The sequence below is a fragment of the Crocodylus siamensis genome, chromosome 1, assembly GCF_052110815.1.
Source record: "Crocodylus siamensis isolate JL-2025a chromosome 1, ASM5211081v1, whole genome shotgun sequence".
Lineage (NCBI taxonomy): Eukaryota > Metazoa > Chordata > Crocodylia > Crocodylidae > Crocodylus > Crocodylus siamensis.
Window position 1 is genome coordinate 282240626 of NC_143395.1, and position 20997 is coordinate 282261622.

General features: G+C 43.4%; 1 protein-coding gene across 3 annotated transcripts in view; it reads right to left on the reverse strand.

Moving 5' to 3' along the window:
* TBL1X (transducin beta like 1 X-linked) overlaps positions 1–20997 on the reverse strand; it is a 317070-nt gene that overhangs the window by 60337 nt on the left and 235736 nt on the right. For all 3 annotated transcript variants that reach the window (XM_090064019.1, XM_090064010.1, XM_090064027.1), the window contains one exon: positions 16966–17224. In XM_090064019.1, the coding sequence (XP_089920145.1) occupies positions 16966–17224 (259 nt within the window). The remainder of the gene's footprint in view (positions 1–16965; positions 17225–20997) is intronic.

Consider the following 20997-nt stretch of genomic DNA (forward strand, 5'->3'; position numbering starts at 1 on the left):
TCTCTCATTGCTCATCCCTTACATCAAGTTGGGATCCATCCTGCTCACAGGGGAGATGTCTATCTAAATCTTCCATCACATTAGGCTCCAGCTGCAGCAGTGTACCCAACTGATAGCAGCTCTGACTTCAATAGAGCTGTCCAACTGGTGGTGCACAGGCAGTACACAGCTTGTGAGCCATTAACACATGGCCCATTGGCCCTGGCAGTCACTTTCCCATCTGTTGTGCAGCGGGAGAGAGCCCTGTGGTGTCATGTGCAGTCTGCACAGCAGAGAGGCATATGATATTGACATAGCCACGTGGCAAACTCCGCATGACATATGGCCCCTGTCCATGCCACAGCTGGACAGTCCTTCATGAAATAGCCATTTGGTAAAAGAGCATAAAGAGCAGTGAGAGGAGGAGCAAGAAGCCAAGGCTCCTTGCTCCTTCCTAGGGAAATGCCCACCTCAGTGGGCCACAAAGTCATGCTGCTTCTTGCTTGCTCTCCTTCTTGCCCCAAGAATTTTTAACTTTAGGCAGCTCAACAGGCAGGCAATGTCAATAGGAGAGATACAAGATGTTCCTAGGTCAGTCTAGCCTATGACCTAGTAGTCAGGGCACTTTCTTAAGAATTGGGAGCTGCGCATCAGCATCCTTTCTTGTTGAGTGGAACTTGGAATTGAAAGTCTCTCACAGTACAGGCAAATACCAAGTCTTAACAACTAGGTATTCAGGAAAAGGTGGGCAGGTCCTCTTCCCCCTCCATTGAGTTAAATGCATAATGTCAGCTTCAAATGTTTACTCAGCATGGCTTTCCATCTAAGAAATCATGGATTTACAGAGTGCCTGTAGACATGCTGGGAAGCTGCTCCAATGCACTGTAAGTACAGCTAATTAGCATGCTCAAGCCAGCCTCTGCATCTCATGTATTAGCATCCCTGCACTACAAAATGATGGCAGGGCTGCTTTAACTAAAGCTCATTCAGCAACCTTTTAAAGTGCCTCTGCTGCCATTTGAAGAGCAGGGACACTGATATACGAAATGCTATGGCACTTTAATTAGAGTGGCTCCTGCCACTCTAAAGTGAACCCATGCCGCCCCCCAAGCATGTGTAAACATGCCCATAGGGTTTACCAATGGGCACTAGACTGTAATAGATCTAAAATCCAGGTAGTCATTCTGGCTACTTTTGAACATACACAGTAGCCCAAGTCCACTCAACCAGGAATCTTTCCAGTCCAAATGTATAATGAATCTGGATGTCTTGGCACTTTTGTGGCATCTGTGCAGAATGGAATAGGATTGTAATGCACAGGCATCCTGATGTTCTCTGATTAAAACAAAAAATCCCCAATTTATGAGTTAGAAAAAGTAACCCAAAACCCACATGAAACAACGCTATATGTTATAACAGTGTTTCATGTGGATTTTGGGTTACTTTTTCTAACCCAAAAATTGGGGGATTTTTTTTATCAGAAAAAATCAGGATCCCTGTTTATAATTAGCATGAAGTCAAGTTAGACTGAGAAACAAAGATACAAGATGCAACAGCAAAGTAAGTGGTAATGGGCAAGGAAAATGTCATAAATGAATATTCAAAATGTAAGCAAAAGAGATAGTTTAGAGTGGTTTGATGACAGTTAAATCTGGTTTTATCCAGGGCTGAAATTGGCACATTTCCAAGTTGGCAAATAAGATACATCAAATTGCTCTATTAGAATTAATACAGCACCATATTAAAGATTAGGCACATCCTTATATAGAATAATAGAAAGTTAAGGTTCGAAGGGAACACAAGAGGTCATCTAGTCCAACCCTCTGCTCAAAGCAGGACTATCCCCAATGAGATCTTCCCCGGACTTTGTCAAGACAGGCCTTAAAAACCTCCAAGGTTGGAGATTCCATGAGCTCTCTAGGTAATCTATTCAAGTGCTTCACCACCCTCCTAGTGAGAAAGTTTTCTCTAATATCCAACCTGAATGTCCCTTGCTGCAACCTAACCCCATTGCTCCTTGTTCTGTCATCTGCCACCACTGAGAACAGTTTAGCTCCATCCTCTTTTGAATCACCCTTCAGGTAGTTAAAGGCTGCATCAAATCCTCCCTTAGTTTTCTCTTCTCCAAATTATATAAAACAAGGTTCCCTCAGTCTCTCCTCATAACTCATGTGTCCCAGTCCCTGAACCAGTTTCAGTGCTCACCACTGGACTCTTTCCAACTTGTCCACATCGCTTCTATAGTGGGGGGCCCCAAAACTGGACACAGTACTCCAGATGTGGCCTCACCAGTGCAGAATAAAGGGGAATAATTATTTCCCTCAATCTGCTGGCAGTGTTCCTACTAATGCAGCCCAGTATGCTGTTAGCCTTCTTGTTAACAAGGACACTCATATCTATCTTACTGTCCACTGTAACCCCCAGGTCCTTTTTTGCAGAGCTGCTGCTTAGCCAGGCAGTCCCTGGGCTGTAGCGGTACATGGGATTCTTCTGTCCTCAGTGCAGGACTTTGCATTTATCTTTGTTGAACCTCATGGGAATTCTTTTGGCCCAATCCTCCAATTTGTCTAGGAAACTCTGAATCCAAGTCCTATTCTCCAGTTTATCTATTACACCCTCCAGCTTGGTGTCATTCTCCCTCCCTCCCTCCCTATCTTCCACATCATTAATGAAGATATTGAACAAAATCGGCCTGAGGATCCACCCCTGTGGCATTCCACTTGATGATGACTTACAGCTGGACATTGAGCCATTGATTAGTACCAGCTGAGCATCACAATCCAGCCAGCTTTCTATCCATCTTACAGTCCATTCACTGAACCCAAACTTTCTCAGCTTCCTTGCAAGAATGTTGTGGGAGACAGTATCAAAAGACTTGCTAAAGTCAAGGTATATTATGTCCACTGCTTCCTCCACATCCATAGATTTAGTTATCTCATCATAAAAGGCAATCAGGCTGGTCAGGCATCACTTGCCCTTGGTGAATCCATGCTGACTGTTTGTAATCATCTTCTTCACCTCCAAGTGCTTAGAAATGGATTCTTTGAGGACCTGCTTCATGATTTTTCCAGGAATAGTTTCCATATGAAACTATGGAGGTGAGGTTGACTGGTCTATAGTTCCCTGAATCCTCCTTCTTCCCTTTCTTGAAGATGGGCACTATATTTTCCCTTTTCCAGTCATCCAGAACTACCCCTGATCACCATGAGTTTTCAAAGATAATGGGCAGTGGCTCTTCAATCACATCAGCCAACTTCCACATTGCACCCTTGGGTGCAATACATTCAGCCCTATGGACTTGTACATATCCAGCTTTTCTAAACAGTCCCTAACCTGTTCTTTCACCACTGTCAGCTGCTCACCTCCTCCCCAAACTGTGCTGCCTGGTGCTGTAGTCTGGGAGTTGACCTTGCTTGTGAAAACTGAGGTGAAAAAGGCATTGAACACTTCAGACTTTTCCTCATCATCTGTCACTAGGTTGCCTCCCCCATTCAGTAAAGGACCTACACTTTCCCTGACCTTCCTCTTGTTGCTAACATACTGGTAGAAACCTTTCTTTCTACCCTTCATGTCTCTTGCTAGCTGCAACTCCAACTGTGCTTTGGCCTTGCAGACTTCATTCCTTCATGCCTAAGCAATATTCTTATACTCCTCCCAAGTTGTTTGTCCAAGCTTTCATTTCTTGTAAGCTTCCTTTTTGTGTCTAAGTTCACCGAAGAGTTCCCTCCTGAGCCAAAATGGTCGCTTGCCACATTTGCTATTCTTCCTGCACATCGGGATAGTTTGTTCCTGTGACCTCTGTCAGATTTCTTTAAAATACAACCAGCTCTCCTTTCCACCTCAGTCTGGCCTCCTAGGGGATCTTGCCCATCAGTTCTCTGAGGGAGTCAGTCTGCTTTTCTGAAGTCCAGGGCCCATACTCTGTTGCTCTCCTTTCTTTCTTCTCTCAAGATCCTGAACTCAATCATCTTGTGGTCACTGCTGCTCAACTTTCCATCTACTTCTACATCCCTCACCAATCTTTCCCTGCTTGTGAGCAGTAGGTTAAGAAGAGCACGGTCTGCAGTTGGTCTCTCCAACACTTGCACTAGGAAGTTGTCCCCAGTACTCTCCAAAAACCTTGTAGATTGCCAGCACGCTACTTTATTGCCCTCCCAGCAGATGACTGAAGTCCCCCATGAGAACCAATCCCTGTAATCTGGAAACTTCTGCTACTTGTCTGAAGAAAGCCTCATCTACTTCATCCACCTTCTCCTGCCAGGGCCCTTCTCCTTGACCATTAGGCTAGATATCAGAAGGCGCTACTTCATGGTCAGGGCGGTTAGGATCTGGAACCAACTTCCAAGAGAAGTGGTGCAGGCTCCTAACCTGGGGGTGTTTAAGAGGAGGTTAGATGAACATCTTGCTGGGGTTGTTTGACCCCAGTACTCTTTCCTGCCATGGCAGGGGGTCGGACTAGATGATCTGCTCAGGTCCCTTCCGACCCTAGAAACTATGAAACTATAAGGATTGAGGAGAACATGATCTATGCTCCTGTCCCCTTTACCCAGAGCCCTGTAGTCACTCTTGATTTGCTCAGGGTCACCATTGGCAGTATCACTGGTGCCTACACGGATAAGCAGCATGGGGTAACAGTCAGAGGGCCAGACAACCCTGAGCAATCCTTCTGTGACATCTCAGTTCTGGGCTCCAGGCAAGCAGCAGACCTCCCGGGATAATAGGTCAGGCTGGCAGATGTATCTCCCATAGAAGGGAGTCTCCAACCACCACCCCATCACTTCCTCTTTGTGGCAGTGGTCCTGATCCTTCCCATCTTGGGGATTCCTGGCCTGGTCTCTTCCACTAATGGTATGCTATCCTTCTCCTCTGTTGCCATATCTGTTCTCCAGGCAAACCACTGCATGTGGGGATGACTTCTTCTTGCTGCCAGAAGAAACAAGCTTCCAGCTTTCACCTTCATAGCAGTCCATGCTCTCTTTTTCTTCTAGCACCAATTCTGACAGTCCTTTCTCCAGAGTCCTACAGGTTTTCTCCAGCATGGAACTGATTCTTGGCAGATGCCTCAGAGCCTTGCTACTTCCTCTTGTGGCTCTCATGCTTTCTTCCTGAGGGACTACCAGAAGGCACCACTCACTTTGCAGACACTCTCCCACCTGGATGACACTGGAAGGAACCTGCAAGCTGCAGTCTGCACAGCACCAAGACAGAACCTGTGTGAAAGCCTCAATGGTGTGCGGTCCTGCCTGGACAGACACCTCACACATGCAAGCAGAGGAAAAGCTGGTAGTAACAGTGACTCTGGTATTGTGACTTCCTCCAATCATGTCTCTGTGTCTTCTGATCTGCTGCCTCTCACTTCATGCCTCTTTCCAAGCAGACCTTCCCTAGCAAACTCCTCTGTAGCTGGCCTCTTTGCTGTTCCTTGATCGATCTGAACCCATTTCCCTGCAACCACTTTCCTCTCAGCAAGCTTACAGTAAAAGAATGTGAGAGAGAGTTTCTAAAGCAAACTCTCCCTCACTCTCGACTCTAGTTAAGACACAGGACTTAAGTCTTGGGTAAGCTGCTGAGTTTTAGCTGCTAAAATAAAACTATGTCGTTAGTTAGACTTAAATAAATGTAGCAGGCTTGCCTTTTGGAGCTTGGGTTGAGTCCTGGGCTTGAAATCTTGCTGTTTTGATTGGTGGAGTCCATCCACCAATCAGGAGGCAGCAAGAGGAATTAAGTCACACCCCTTTCCTGAGGGGAGGGGGAGAGGAGTTCCCATCCCCGGACCTGATTGAGGACCACAACACTCAGGTCCGGAAGACTTCAGGGGTGGAGCCCTGGAGCATATATAAGGAGCCGCGTGCCCAGCATGAGGGAACACATCTGGGACAAAGAAGAGAGAAAAGCCAGGCTTAGAAGAGCTGGGGAAAGCTGCTCAGCAGGATGAACCAGTAGCTCAGAAGCACTCCTGAAGACTTCCATCAGCGGGGAACAGCGGGCGGCTCCAGCAGCTAGGCTCTCAGTGTGCAGCACAGTGCAATGCATCCAGACCCTGGGAGCTGTGTGAGGCAGCTCGTGTCTGCAACCTCTGGTGTGCAGCCAGAGACATGGTGCACAGGTCGCTGCACACAGTAGGACCTTTTGAGCACTTGGGTGGCTCAGGGCCTCAATCCCTGGAATGAGGCTGGGAGCTTGGTGTAGGAGGCGCTGCACAGAGGGTCCAGGAGTGGACCGAGCCTGGTGCTTCACGAGGCAGCCCAGGCCTCTGACCCATAGCAAAAGGTTGAGTCCAGGGAGCCAGACGGTGAATGGGCTACTGAGCCAGAAGCCCCAGAAGCCCTGCATAGTGGAGCTGTGTTTCAGGGGACAGAGACCCCCCCAAAGCCCACTGCAGGCGAGAGAGCAGCCTGGTGCAGAGGACAAGGGCCACCTTCCAGGCCTGGGAGCTGTGAGTTGCAGGGAAAAGAGGATTCCCACAGGGGACAGGGAGTCCCTCCTGGTTAGTGAAGGGCTCCTGAAAGTGGAGGTCCCACTAGGAAGGCCCCTCTAAGGTTGCCAGCTTCCTTGTAAGGCTTGGGAAAAGCCCAAGGGAATTGGGGTTTCCCCTTGGGATTGTTTATCTTTGGGGTTCTTGCACCATAAGTGGTGTGATGGCATGCCTTATGTTTTGTGAATTCTCATGTTTGTAAATTAGTAGATAAGTAGAGTCCTAGGGCTCTGCTGGGACCCCCTGTTGTTATTATTTCACCTGTTGTTTACTTGTATTTATTTGTGGCTTATTTATTCACCCATACTTATCTATAGTTTATCTGTTCACTATCTATGTTTATTTTGGGGTTTATCTGTTTCAGATCAGATACTTACCTGTGATGTACCTGTATCTGGAGCATTGGTAGAAGGTTTTATGTAATTTACCCACAGGGTATTGTTTATGTTGCTTGTTTTATTGTACATATGATTATATCCATGTTCCTTTCCCTTGTGATAAGTTAATGTAAACAAACGTGTATATAGTTAAGTCCCCTGACTGTCCTGGTTTGGTTCTATAGGGACGGAGAGAAACTGAGCAGTCTGCAGTGTCCCCCTGCCCCCCTCCCCCCCAGCACACCTGCCAGCTAACAATCACTTTCAATTGGAGAAGGGGAGCATATACCAGAGTTACCTGGGCTACATAAATATATAAAACAAAGAAACTTAGCTTTTAGCCCCTTCAAAGAGAGGGGCAGGAAACTGACCTGCAAACTGACTAGTGAACTGTCCTGTCTGCTTCTCCCCTGGTTGCTTGGACTGCCTCCTTACATGCCTCTCCTGGGCCTGGACTGGCTAGGCCCCTTTGTCAGACCCAGGAAGCAATCAATCAGCGGTCAGTCTACTTGGCTGCTCAGAGCACACACCCAAGCACACAAATCCAAACCGCCCTCAGTGAGCCAAGCAACCCTGGCTCAGTTACCTTCTTTAGCCTTATTTGAGATATCTTTATTTAGCAAGCCTCTTATGTCTGGCAAAGTAATCAAGCATAAAACCCAGGTCCACCCTGGAATTTCTACTTTCCAGGCTTGAACTCCAGTTCTCATTAAATGACCCACTGGCAGGTGAACCAGGATTAATGCTTCTTTGAAATTTAATCTTTAAAGCCTAGGTAAAAAGTTATTTTCCTTGACAGGCTGGCCACCTGTCAGTGACATTTAATACTTTGAGATTCAGTAAATTAAAGATTAATTTGTTTTTGTTTCTAATGATTTTGTTATTCCTTTTGGCTAATGAGCATTACATTATTTTTAATCAATAGCTTGCAAAGCTTTTCAGATGTTGTCTTCTCATTCACATACTATTTGCATATAAATATGAAAATTACCATTGAAATTTACATACAATTATTTCTTCAAGTACTTCATTTTGGCAGGATAGGCCTCGCCAACCTTCCTTGTTCCCCAGAACACCTCTCAATTGCAACCCAGAGAGCCAACAGTCTGTTGCCATCACTTTAACACTTCTTGTTTTTACATAATTCTGGTCCTAACATTTTTATAATTTTTGTTTTAACAGTATCCATTTTTTTCCCCTTCAGGTACAAATGTAACTTCTTTTTCCTGTTACAGGATTTTTAATTTTCTAAATGAAATTTAGAAATTGAATTCCTCATTAAATAGCAGGAAAAGAAAATAAGGAACTAACAGTAAACAGTTTCCCACTAACCCATTTCTTACCTTGTTTTTAGGTTTAAAACCAAGAACTTTCCACTAAAAGTTCTTCCTGAATACTCAGGTGAAAACAGAACCTTCGAGTGAGATTTGCATGTCCTCAGTATGACATTTCCTTTCTGGGTAATTTGTTAATCAGTGGGAATTGCTTCATAATAAATAAACATTAATTTTCTGTTGAACTAGCATCTTAGTTTCTTGCTGTCTCATTGTTGCTTTTTAAAAAAAAAAAATCTATTTTTGAAGTGGGAAACCATTTTGAAACTCCTAAGCACAAACGTTTCCTGTTTTAGGAACAGGGTGCTCTCTTTCTTTTTTGCTATTCTGGGGTAAGTATTGTTGTCTTTGATTATGAAATCTCTGCATGCCACAATAAATCATTATTGAATATTTATCCTATTTATCCTGGGATATTTATGGCAGGCAGTGTGAGGAGGCTGGCTAGAATATCTTTATGATGGGCTGAGGTTCTGGGGATATTGTTCCTATTAGGGCTAATATGGTTTAACTTGAAGTATATGTTAGGTAAAATGTGACAGAGAAAAAAGTGAACTAATTGTCCCTCTGAGACTGATGGATTCCAAAGATGTTTGCAGATCCCTTTGTACTGCATTAAAAGCCCTTCAAAAGAGGAGTTAAATAGTCAGAAATTAAAGGAAGTTGTCTGGGGTTGCTTTTGCTGTGGTGCATTGCATTAACAAGAAGGTTGGGATGCAGGGTCAAATAGGTGGCTAGTGACAAACAGCAAATCGGACAGCTAAAGAAGCAACATGAAAAGTAAGGTCCCTGGGGTAAGGTCCTTTGTTAGTGACTTACTTTACACTTTCTTGCACTTTCTTTACGGCAGCCATTTTGGCAGCCTGACTTTCCTTTCCTCCAGGAGGGGGAAAGTCAGGCTGCCAAAATGGCTGCTGTAAAGAAAGTGCAAGAAAGTGTAAAGTAAGTCATTAACCAAGGAAATTACACCATTTGTTGACTATTTTGCACAAGTGAATCCTGTGACCATAAGTTGGAATAGTCGCATTGTTGAACTGCCGATGAATGAAGGAGCACATTTATGACGGAAGTAAATGCTCCCTTTTTCCTGTGCAGATAAGGGTAACATGCTTCCCGCAGGAGGAGTTACTTCCATCTTAGGAGGAACCCAGAGAGAACCCCAAAGATGCTGTCCCATTAGCCACCCAACTGAGAGAAAACAAACCACAGGTCCTAGCAAAACCTGACTTATTCACCACCTCCACTGAAAAATCTCTTAACTAGAAAAAGAAGAAATGGATGATGACATATTGTGACCACCTTAAACATTTCTAGGCAGCAAATCCTTCAAGAAGAGCTTGGAAAAAAGTCACAACAGGGTGATTCACCTAGGATTAACTGCACCTGGGCAAAGCATAAGGGATGATTATAAGACTTACCATTGGCTGTTGAGCCTGTAGGGGAGACAGATAAGGTGACAGTACTGTTGGTTCTCTGGTTTCCAATGCTGAGACTGTTACCAGGGTTACTGAAGTCCCTCTGGAAATGTGCCACCACTGGCAGTGCAATCCTCTACTCAGATGACTGCTCTGAGCCCACAGTCCTGTTCACCCCTGAACTTACTCTGATGTCTGAAGCTTGCTCTGATGATATTGCTGTAACTACTTGGTTGAAAGGATGTGGTTCTGGAAATGTTATGCCCTCCTCCGGAGAAATTATTCAGAAATGCAGTAGCTGTCTTTCTGATCAGAGGAAGGCAGATACAGGAAATGCGGGTTCTGAAACACAGCTCTGATTCAGAGTTCTCACTACAAGTTAAATTTTTTTTTTTTGCAGATGTGAAAGTCATTGAATGTGTGACGGGTTTAGTAAAAATGTCTAACCCCTCTAGAAGGCCTTTGACAAGACATCTTGGGATCCTTAATGAAAACACATACTTTCTAATTTTACAGATCAAGATACACTACTGTGCACATTCTAGTATTATTTAATCTATTTCGTTGGAACATGAAGGAATTGCCTCCTTGTAAATGTAACAGAACTGGCTCCACTTTATTCTCATCTTTTAATAGGCAGGATGGTCTCTTGTCAGCTAAGAATTTAAAATGGGGCCAACCTTTCTACAGGTCATCCTCAAAGGTTACAAACCTCTAAGATTAGGACAGACACTAGAAGGAATAGGAACTTTTAGTGGTCTCTTTGGCTCAGGATTGTCTGGAACAAGGTGGATGGAGGGAAAATGTAAAGACATACAGACTATGTCCAACAGGACACTGCCAATCATGTGGCTAACCCCATGGTTTCCAATGTTGAAGGATTTGCTCAGAAAGTAAGATTCACAGCATTTAACACACATGAGACTGCTCAGTTATATGATAAAACTCAGCACAAGTTGAAGAACACAAAAATCAGGACAGGGTAAAATTTCTAGAAAAAGAGATTATACATTACTCATATGGTAAATATATTTTAAACACAAATCCATATGCATTTAAAATATAGAAATCGGGTGAAAATCCTTAGTTTCAGGGACCAGCAACTTGTTCAGCTGGACACAGCTGTACTTACAACACTAAGGGAGGTACAGATCACTGTACTGATAGTGTCTACAGTTTTCTTTTGGAGCAATTCAGAATTTGGGATTGTTCATAGTTCATCCCAATCATATTAGGCACTTGCATATATATCTTCACTAACCTTATTTAAGATATATTTGTTTGGCAAGCTTTTTAATTCTAGCAAGGTAATACACCCAGGTCTACCTTGGAGCATAACAACCAGGTCTACCTTGGATTTTCTGTTCTTCAACCTTGAACTCTAGTCCTTTCTGAATTGTTCATGTACAAGCGAACTAAGTTTTGAAACCTAGTGTTTAAAACTTAAGTAAGAAGTTATTTTCTCTAACGGCTGGCCACCTGTTGGCGATCTTTGAAACTCAGTAATTTTAAGATTACATTTTTATTATTTCAGTGACTAATGATTCCGTTACTCCTTTAGGTTAACAAGTATTTCATTATTTTTAGTCAGTGGCTTAATATTCCTTTCTTGTACTGTCTTCTTATTTATATGCTATTTGCATTTTTTATTACAATTTACATAACATATTTAAATGTATTTCTTTGAATACTGTATTTGGTGGGACAGGTTTCTTGAACCTTGCTCTCAAGAACACCTCTAGCAGTCAATAAAGTGCCCTTTAGCTATCTTAGCGTATGGGAAAATGTACCTTTTAACCACTTTGAAAGGAGAGAGGGAGCTGCTATAGGAGCACACATCAGCTGTTACAATGCAAATGTTACATTTACATGTTCTTGCAAATTAGCTAAATCATTGTAACCCTGACCAAACAGGCTGCCACCTACAAAAATTTATGACTTTCTGAATGAGTTTAGTCTCTAAGATACTCGGTTCCTGCCTTTTGCCTGACTTCAGATAGCTAACTCCCTCTCCCAGGTTAAAGCTGCAATGGTTTTGAAACACTCGATTCACTACAAAGGTGTGGAGATGTAATAGTTATAGCATTCTCATTTGCTATTAATGCAAATGTTAATGTCTGTCTATACCAGTGGTTTTCAACCTTGTTTGACTCAAGGCATCCCTCACAAAATGCCAGCTCTTATCTTTCACTCATTTCCTATGGAAAAGGAACAAAGCAGTTTTCTATTAGTTTGCAATATGTTGCAAGGAACTCAGGAAGACCAGAACAGGCCAGAATGTTTGTGACACTATGTGTTCCTATTTGAAATCTCTGGGTTTATCTTGTGAATCATGTACAAATGTTTGCACACCTAACAGTGCTAATATTGTACAGCACCATTAAAAGCACAACACTCAATGGTGCCTGGCACTCTGGTTGAGAATCACTGGTCTAGATCCTTAGGCTGCATCCACGTAAGTGTGGATGTTTGGTTCCCTGGGGGCAACTGGCAGCGGCACACCTTGTGCCGCCGCTGGTTGTCCCCAGGGAATGCCTGTGCCACGCACCTTCTGGCATGCTGCAGGTTACCCTGGGTTGGGGACAAGAGGCTGGGACCAACACTGGGCTGGCCCCAGCAGCCTTACCTGGGGTCCTGGGGGCTTCCTGGGGCTTCAGCAGCAGTGTTCCTGCTACTTGGAGCCTGGCTGGCATCCGGAGTGTGGCTCTGGCCTGCCAGGCTCTGGTTTTGAGCAGCATGAGCTGCCCCTACACACACCACTCTGTGTTTTTTTTTTTGCACAAGTGTTTTAGCCCCTGGATATTCAGGGGTCAACCCCTCCCCTCCAGTACTGCTCCCTTGCAGCATGAAGAACGTGAAGACACATCTGCAGTGCCACACACCACACAGCCATGTTCATCTGGATGTACCCTAGAGGTAGATTAGGAACCTGTGTCCGTGTATCTTCCATAAGAAAACGTGAAAAGTCTGGTTTCCACTAAAATCAACATCTGGTAACTAGATGCAAGACTGAGATAGTGACTTCAGGGTTAGGGTTAGGGTTAGGTGTTAGTCTCAGGAGGTAGCTTTTCTATCTACAACACTGTGTGGGCCTGATTTTAGTGGAAAGCAGGCTACTGGAAGCTTCTCACTCTCCTTCAATTCCACTCTGTCCCTTCAGTCAGCAGGGCTGCTCATACCCATAACTCAGTCCAGCCCTCCTCAGCCAGGTTGTTTGTCCACTCTGACTGGCCAGGCCCTGAGCACTCAGATAAGGGGTCAGAGATCCAGCCTGTCATACAGCTCAGCCAACTTAACCAACAAAAATGCTGTTTCTAGACCTCCAGTTATTTTACTACATATATTTTCTACTGTACCACTGCAGATACAAACACAACAATAGCATAGTCATTTAGCTTCAGGCAATAAGCAAATGAAGCAAATTCATGAGACAGATTCATTATAGAACCCTTATTTGTAGTGGGAGCTGATACCTATTAAGCCAGAAGCTAAGGCTTATGATTCCTGAGTACAATTCTCTTATTTTTCACCATTGAAACATACTGTGGAGATCTGAGAGGTCTGTGCATATTTCCACCTATATTTTTAAACTTCCAGACCTTTTTTTTCTCTAAGCTGGCATGATGTGAACAGCTCAGAGATGGAGAGGCTCCAGTTCTTTGAAAGTGATACAAACAACTTGTTTCACAGAGCCCCATAGTTCCTCTGCAGCTTTTCCCAGCTTTCTGCTGTTTCTTAATTCCAGGCCTCATACCTTTTCCCAGGAGGAGTACCTGGCACAGCAGCGCTGCTAAATACATGCCAGCTGGCCAGCTATACCTCAGGGACCTTCTGTTCTCCCACTGTTTCTGTTTTGTTAACTAGTCTGCCTGGGGGGAAGCTAATCTAAATTTCTGCCCTGCAATACCCAGGCCCCAACGATTAACACAACTTCCAGAGCTGTTTTGCTGTACGGCACAACACCAGATACTTGCATCATTACAAAAAAAGAAAGTCAGATTGATGATGTACCTGGCTATAGTTTCCCACCTCCAGAATGCCCCAATAAGGTATGGTAATGTTGGAGTGACATTGTAGTTTTGATGGCCCGGGAGTTATGTGAAAGATGAAGAATGATGAAGATTATCTTCCATTCAAAAGCTTGTCTAACTTTATCCAACCATGCAGTTGGTCCAAAAAAGATATCACCCCAAAAAGTCCTTGCCTCAAGATCTGTTGTTAGCAAAGATTTGTAACTGTTAGCAAATACCCCTCGATTTATGCTGTTCAAAAGTCAGAAATGGGCACAACGTAGCTGCCCTGTAGGGAGAGTATTTATTTCTATTATTCTCTTCTCAGACCAAGGGGGAGCTTTTAGTAAAACTGGTGGGAAAACATATTTTTCATCCTTTAAAAATATTTAGCTTTCAATCTTTTTTTTCTTTAATTTAGAGCAAAACCTGACTATATTAATGTTTTGCCAACAAAATTCCTGAAAAATGTTTCAATTTAGTCAAAATTTTTCATTTTGAGAAATTCACAGTATTTCATTTCAATATTTTTAATATTTCTTACATATAATAAAATTTGAAATGTAGGGTGGATTTGAAACTACAAAAAGAATTGTAATTCTGAAAATGGAAGAACAGGACAACTCAATGCTTTCAAAGCTTTTCACCAATTGTCTTCATAATGCAATTTCATTGAAATCATTTCAATTATAAGAAAAATGTTCATTTTGTCAAAATGACGTTTAAAGCATGGGTAGCCAACCTGCAGCATGAGTACCACAAGTGGTACAGGCATCCTCTGCATGTGGCACATGGCTAGGGACCTATCTGAATTGGGGTGAGAGGAAAGGCTTTTCACAAGCTGCTCGTGGTGCTCAGAGCCACTTTCATGGGCATTTTGTGGTGGCCTTCCCCTTACAACTGATGGCCGAGAGGCCCTTCCCCTCACCGCTTATTGGCAAAGAGTGCTCCCCTTCATGCAGCTCTGCCCCTCACCACTGATTGGTGAAGAGATCCCAGTGGGTGAGAAGGCTGAGGGGGGTCATGCCACTGTGCCAGCTGGCATCTTCACCCTCCCTAATCCTGGCAGGCTGTGAGGCCAGTCAGCAGCAGCCAGGAGGACCACTTGTTCCCACTGAGGATCCAGCATTTTATTTTGGAGGGGGTGGGGTGTTGTGTGTGCGTGTGGTGGCGATTCTGTGGGAAACCGGAACAAACACCATTTTTTGCAGAAACTGCTGGGTTTGCAGTTTCCGCAAAAATTGCAGAAGTGCAATTTAAGAAGGTCCCTACACATGGCAGCTCAGAGATGTGATAGAGTGCAGCAGCAGATAGTACAGGAAACAGAAAGCAGAGCAGGAGATAGGGTGGCACCACAGGGTGAAAAGCAGAAAAAGCAGGGGATTGGGCAGGGAGCACAGAATGAGAAGCAGAAAGGAGAGCAACAGATTAGGCAGAAGATGGGGACTGGAGTGGCTCTTGGGCAAAGTGAAGGGCTAGTTTGTGGCACATGTGCCAAAAAGGTGCCCCCTGCCTCCTATTCTAAACTAATACTGTTCTGATGAAAAATTTCCAGCCAGTTCTAACTGGTCTTCAGGCCACAACTGCATATGAAAGATAAGACTCAAGATGCTCAAAACTGACAAAAACTTCAGTTACAACTGTTTCTATTAGCTTCAATAGGAGCTGCTAAATCCCTTAGCTTAGGGGTTGGCAACACATGGGCTAGGGACAGGCATTCAAAAAGCCTGAGCCTGAATTGATTCAATCTTTGCAGGTTAGTCTAACCTGAGCAGGCTGAATCACTTTGTCATTGTGCAGACATCCCAGAAATGAAGGCACATGCCTGCAGTGGCTCAGCATAGAAGCTCGGGGGTGCTAGAGCAGCCCTCCCTTCCCTTGTAAAAGGCTGATCTGAGGGGGGCATGGCTAGGCCCCAGCAGGATTAGAGAGAGGTTCCCCCCACCCCTTGATAACAGAGCATTTATCACCACATCAGAAAACAAACAGTTTCTCTCATTAGTTCAAACTCTTTTTAAACAAAGAAGGAATGGAGGGACGTTACCAGCTGAGCTGTTTATTAGCTCCAAAAGCCCTAAGCTGCCACTACTGTCTGCGACAGCATGTACCATAGTCAGGATGTGGTCCACTAGCTAATGCTGAGGTGCCTGTGTAAGCCAGAGGGGATGGGAATCCCTGCTTAGCAGAAAGTGGAGAGGGGAGGAGAAAAGTAGGGGGAAAGCAGGAGGAAGCCAGGCAGATGATGCTCTGCCTGCAGTCTCTGCCGGAGCTGAAGCCAAGAAGCAGAGGGGAGGGGCCAGCTCTGCTGTGGAGCAGAAAGCCCTGCCCATCCCAGACAGCATGCCAGGGTGCTCAGGGAGTGTAATTCAATTTAAATTGGCAAGGTGTCTGGGACAGATATTGCATAAATCAGTTTGACCCAAATCAATTAAGTCTGACACGCTCAGCCAGGTTTATCTCAAACCAGTTTCAGCCATTTTCAAAATGGTTTATGTGCACTTAGCATCTGTTCTGTTACAGGTTTAAACCACTTTCTGATCACTTAAACCAGTTTATGTGTACCATCTGTCCCTAGCCATGGTGCACAGGACAAATGTAGCCTGCAGAGCCACTTGACCTAGACCAAGTTGCTAGAGGACTTTGCCTGTACGCAATCTATCTGGGGCTGAGCAGCTGGCAGTTGCACCAAATTCCACAGCTAAGAGGCTGTGTGCATATCTAGGAGGGAGGTAAGATGAGCAAAAGGGCAAGGGAGAAGCAACGGCTGTGTGGACACAGCTTCCACTTGCCCAGCTCTGGTGAAGCTCCCAACCAGCTGGAGTCTGGAGTCTTTCTGTACAGAAGCCAGAGAGCAGGGAAAAATGGTGGTGGCACAATTGCCACCTGCTTGGCCCTGCTTGGGTGAAGGCAAAGATCCCCACTGCTGATGTGCCGCTAAAGGCCCCGAGCCTACATTAGATGGGAGCTAGGTCATTGTTGTTGTTTTGTCTAGCAGCTTATAGAGTCTGTTGGTCCTGTCCCTAGATAAACTGGGAAATTCCAGCCAAGGGGGTGTCAATCTGTTCCATGTTATATACAAACTGAATAATCTTAACATACCTGACAAGCTAGAAAGTTAGACAAAGTTTGAGCAGCCTACTGAAAGCAGGGGGCATATTTTTATGATGCCTGAATGAACTTACAGGTCTGAAAAGTTTGCTGAGATTGGCAAAGGGAATCAGGAAAATATGGAACATTAGCAGTGGAGCACATAGCACAAATAGGTGACTCCCGTACTGTAACTTTCCCGACTAGGCCCACACTTTCTGAACCAACTGCTCTGCAGTGGTCTTGAGTAGGGTGAATATTGTGCTGTTTCAAACCACTTTAGCTTACTTATTGCATGTGCCCCATTCTCCTCTCCATTCACAGTGGCTTCTCCGTTCTTTGGTGTGTTCTGCTGGGAAATAGCAGTTGTCGTTGTTCCTGCTGTTGCTGTCGTTGCTGCTGCTGCTGCTGCTGCTGCTGCTGCACTGGCTTGTTGTTGAGCTAATTTCTCTCTGAATGCCTGTTGCCGGGTCTGAACAACGTCAGGCATCACTGCATCTATCAGCGATAGTGACTCTATTGGCCTGCCATCAAATACTGTACCATCCTAGGGAAAAAAAGTAAATGGGGGTCTTACAATGAGAAAAATTGATGCAAAGGAATATTAAAGAGAAACCAAATGTAAGGTTGCATGGGGATATAGGGCTATGTTAAGACTGGGAATCTCCGTCTTAGACAGTGCCTACATCTATGATATCAAAGCTGTGCGTGGGAATATTTTGTGTGGGTGGATAACAAGTCAGATGTATAAATTATTAGACTGGATGAAAAGAAATAGAGCCACACAAAAATAATGATCTAAGTCTTGCCAGAAAATTTCACTTGATTTTACAGTCCAAAAAAAGGATCAAGGGTTACTGAGAGAAAGAGACATGGGTTTAACTGAGAAAAAGACGGAGGTGTCCCACACCCAATATATAAACAAATCTCTGAAAATACACAGCCAACTATGCAAAAAATGGAGAAGTTAGTGGAGATGACAAGTAAATCAAACTTTTATTTTCCTAAATGATTTTTATGTTAATTCAGAACATTTCTTTGGTTTTGGTTTAAATCCTAGCTGTGCAATGAAGAAATATTTTTCCAGATAGATTGTAGCATCTGAATTTTAAGCTAAAAAACTCCTGACTAGAGCATTCTTCTGAACAAAATGACCAAGTCTTTGCAGAGATCTCAAATTTTACTGAGATTTTAAGAATACTGTTCAGGTAATTTAAAATAATTTGTTGCACATAAAAACAGAGATACCAACATAACAATTACTATAGATTAGGCATAATAAGGAACATTTTCACTTAAGTGACACTCTGTATTAAGAATTTTATCAGTGGAATATGAAGTCAATAACTGAACGCATGCAAGACTTGACAGCATGCTTACTGAAATCAATTAAACAAAATTATTGATTTTATGGTGCAGAATCAGGGATTAGAGAAATCAATAACCAGGTCTCCTTTTTTGCACTCATAACTTTGTTGGCACAAGTTAAGGCCATTTTAGATGTCTAAGTACTTCCTAAATACTTCCTGTCAGACACTTAGATATGCAAAGTAAAATAGTTGCAGCATGAAGAAGGGGCTAGAGTATAAAACTATAACCTTTCACCGTAGCTGGAATGTTAGGATCAACTCCTTGTCCTTTAGTTCATAGATTCATAGATTGTAAGGCCAGAAGAGACCTTGGAAGATTATCCGGTCCAGCCCCTGCACCAAGCAGGGAAGACAACTAGGGTCAGGTGACCGCAGCAAGGTGACTGTCTAGTCTCCTCTTGAAGATTTCTAGGGTAGGTGATTGCACCACCTCTGGAGGGACCTTATTCACCCTGACTGTGAAGGAGTTTTTCCTAATGTTGAGCCTGAAATGGTCGTCCAGGAGTTTGTGGCCATTGAGGATAGTTTTCCCCTTGGGTGCCCTGGTAAAAAGTTGCTCACTGAGCCCTTAATGTACTCCCCTAGTGTAGCAGTAAGCTGCTACCAGGTCCCCTCTTAGCCTTCTTTTCTTCAGGCTGAGGAGTCCCAGATCCCTTAGCCTTTTCTCGTATGGCTTGCCATGCATGACTCTGATCATATGGCTGGCTCTTCTTTGAACTCTCTCAAGCTTGTCCATGTCCTTGTTAAAGTGCGGTGCCCAGAACTGGATGCAGTACTCCAGCTGTGGTCTCACCAGTGCTGAATAAAGCGGAAGAATCACTTCCTTGGTTTTGCTGGAGACTCATTCACTGACAAATGCCAGAGTATTTTACTGGGTACAGCATCACACTGCCATCTTATATTCATACTGTAGTCTGTTATTACCCCCAGGCCCCTGTCATTCATGGTGCTAGCCAGTTTGGTGCCCCCAAGCCTGTAGGTATGTTGGAGGTTGCTTGTCCTGAGGTGGAGCACTTTACATTTTTCAATGTTGGACTTTATCAGATTCCAATCTGCCCAACTTGCCAGCCTGTCTAGGTCCACCTGTATCTGCAGCCTATCTTCAAGCGTGACCACGCTTCCCCATAACTTGGCGTTGTCCACAAACTTGGCCAGTGAGCTCTTCACCCCCACATCGAAATTGTTAATAAAGATGTTGAAAAGTACTGGACTAAGCACCAACCCCTGCGGGACACCGCTGCCCACTTCTTACCAGGATGACACCCCGGTCCTATCCTGCAGCCAGTTTCTTCAGCTACCTGTCTCGGAGTTAAGTGCACTATCTTCCAATTTTTCACGATGATATCATGAGATATTAGATCAAAGGCCTTTTGGAAGTCTAGGTACACAATGTCAACCTGCTCTTAAGTTTGTGCCACAGACAGCACACAACTAACATAAAACTTCAAAACATCAGGCAGCTAATGATTCCCTCATTGCAAGGGATCTAAAGCTGGGATGAAGCAACAAAGAGAGGATTCTGGTTCAGGAGAGAGAGATTTATTTAAAAAAATAACTATCAAAGGTCAATCAATATTTTCTGAATGAAAGAAAATGCTGAGGCATTTAAGGTCACATCTAACCTTCTCTGAAGCTTCAATTAGCAATGAAGCATTTCCAGTCCCATTTACTTATTTTTTGTCTTTTATGTATTGCTTCAGAATTCTGTGTGGCAATAATTTTATTTGTTATAAAATACAGTGAAATATATTAAGGGACATGGATTTTGAGGCAACTTAATTAAATAAGTTAAATAACACAATCAGACACTAGATACTTTATAATTAGTAAGTGCAGTTCAGGTAAGTTGCAGTGCATCGTTTTGACTTCCCTGTGGTTATCAGTGCTAAAAAAAAGAGGAACCCCCCCACATGTGGACCCATATATTTGCAAACAGACTAAATTGGTAGTGGTACCATTTTCGGAGGCAAGAGATTAGATCTGATTCAAGGGATTAGAACCATGTGGTTCTTATTAAAAGGATACAGCAAAATGTTAGGTGGTAGAAAATGAGGTCAAACAGCAACAGATATTTTATTACCTACACATATATGGTTGTATAATTTGGCATTAATCTCTGATGTCATTGCTTTTATATCTATATCTATATAGCTATATATAGATATATATATCACCTAAACAATATTGTTAGCTTTTTTAAGAGAAAAAGAAAACCAGACAGAATTTCACTTCTAAAAAGAAACATCAAATACCCAAACCATATATTATAAAATATGTATCCTTCTTCACCCTTTCTCCAGTCCCTTTTGTCCTCACCCATACTGCTCAGGCACTAACCTTCAACAATAAAGAGACATGTCAGCTTTTTATATAAACATTAATGTGTAGTAAAGAGCCTGCTTGATTAGTATAGTAACACAGCAAATGTCTTTTTGCTGTGCTTTGTTTCAATTCAGTGTGTTTTCACATTGGTCAGCTGGGTGAGGCAGAAGTACTGGCTCTTCTTGTACAGACCTTGTTATAGTCCAACAAACTTAAAAGGACATTATGCTAGCAGACAGAGATGTTCTCTTGGTGCTTCTATAACATTAATATATAAATGAAGGATACCAAAAAAATGGTGTATATTTTGAAATGGCACATTCAAAGGTCAAGTTACGTGACTTGCCTAAATTCAACAGAGCCAGGCTTCAATCAGCAAACTCCTTGCTCCTAGTGCCTTGAGCTGTCATACTACTTGATTATGCTTAACTTTTCTAGCACCTGATCCAAAATCTGTTACTAAATGTAAAGGAATTTTTCTGTTAACTTCACTGGATTTTGGATCACGTTTCTTCTGGCTGGTTAGCACTTGGAAGTTTTAAGTTACACCGCATGCTTTTCTCACTTAACTTTTTGAAAAACACTTCTTTTATACATGGCAAGGCTCTGTGTATATTTAGCCTCCTTA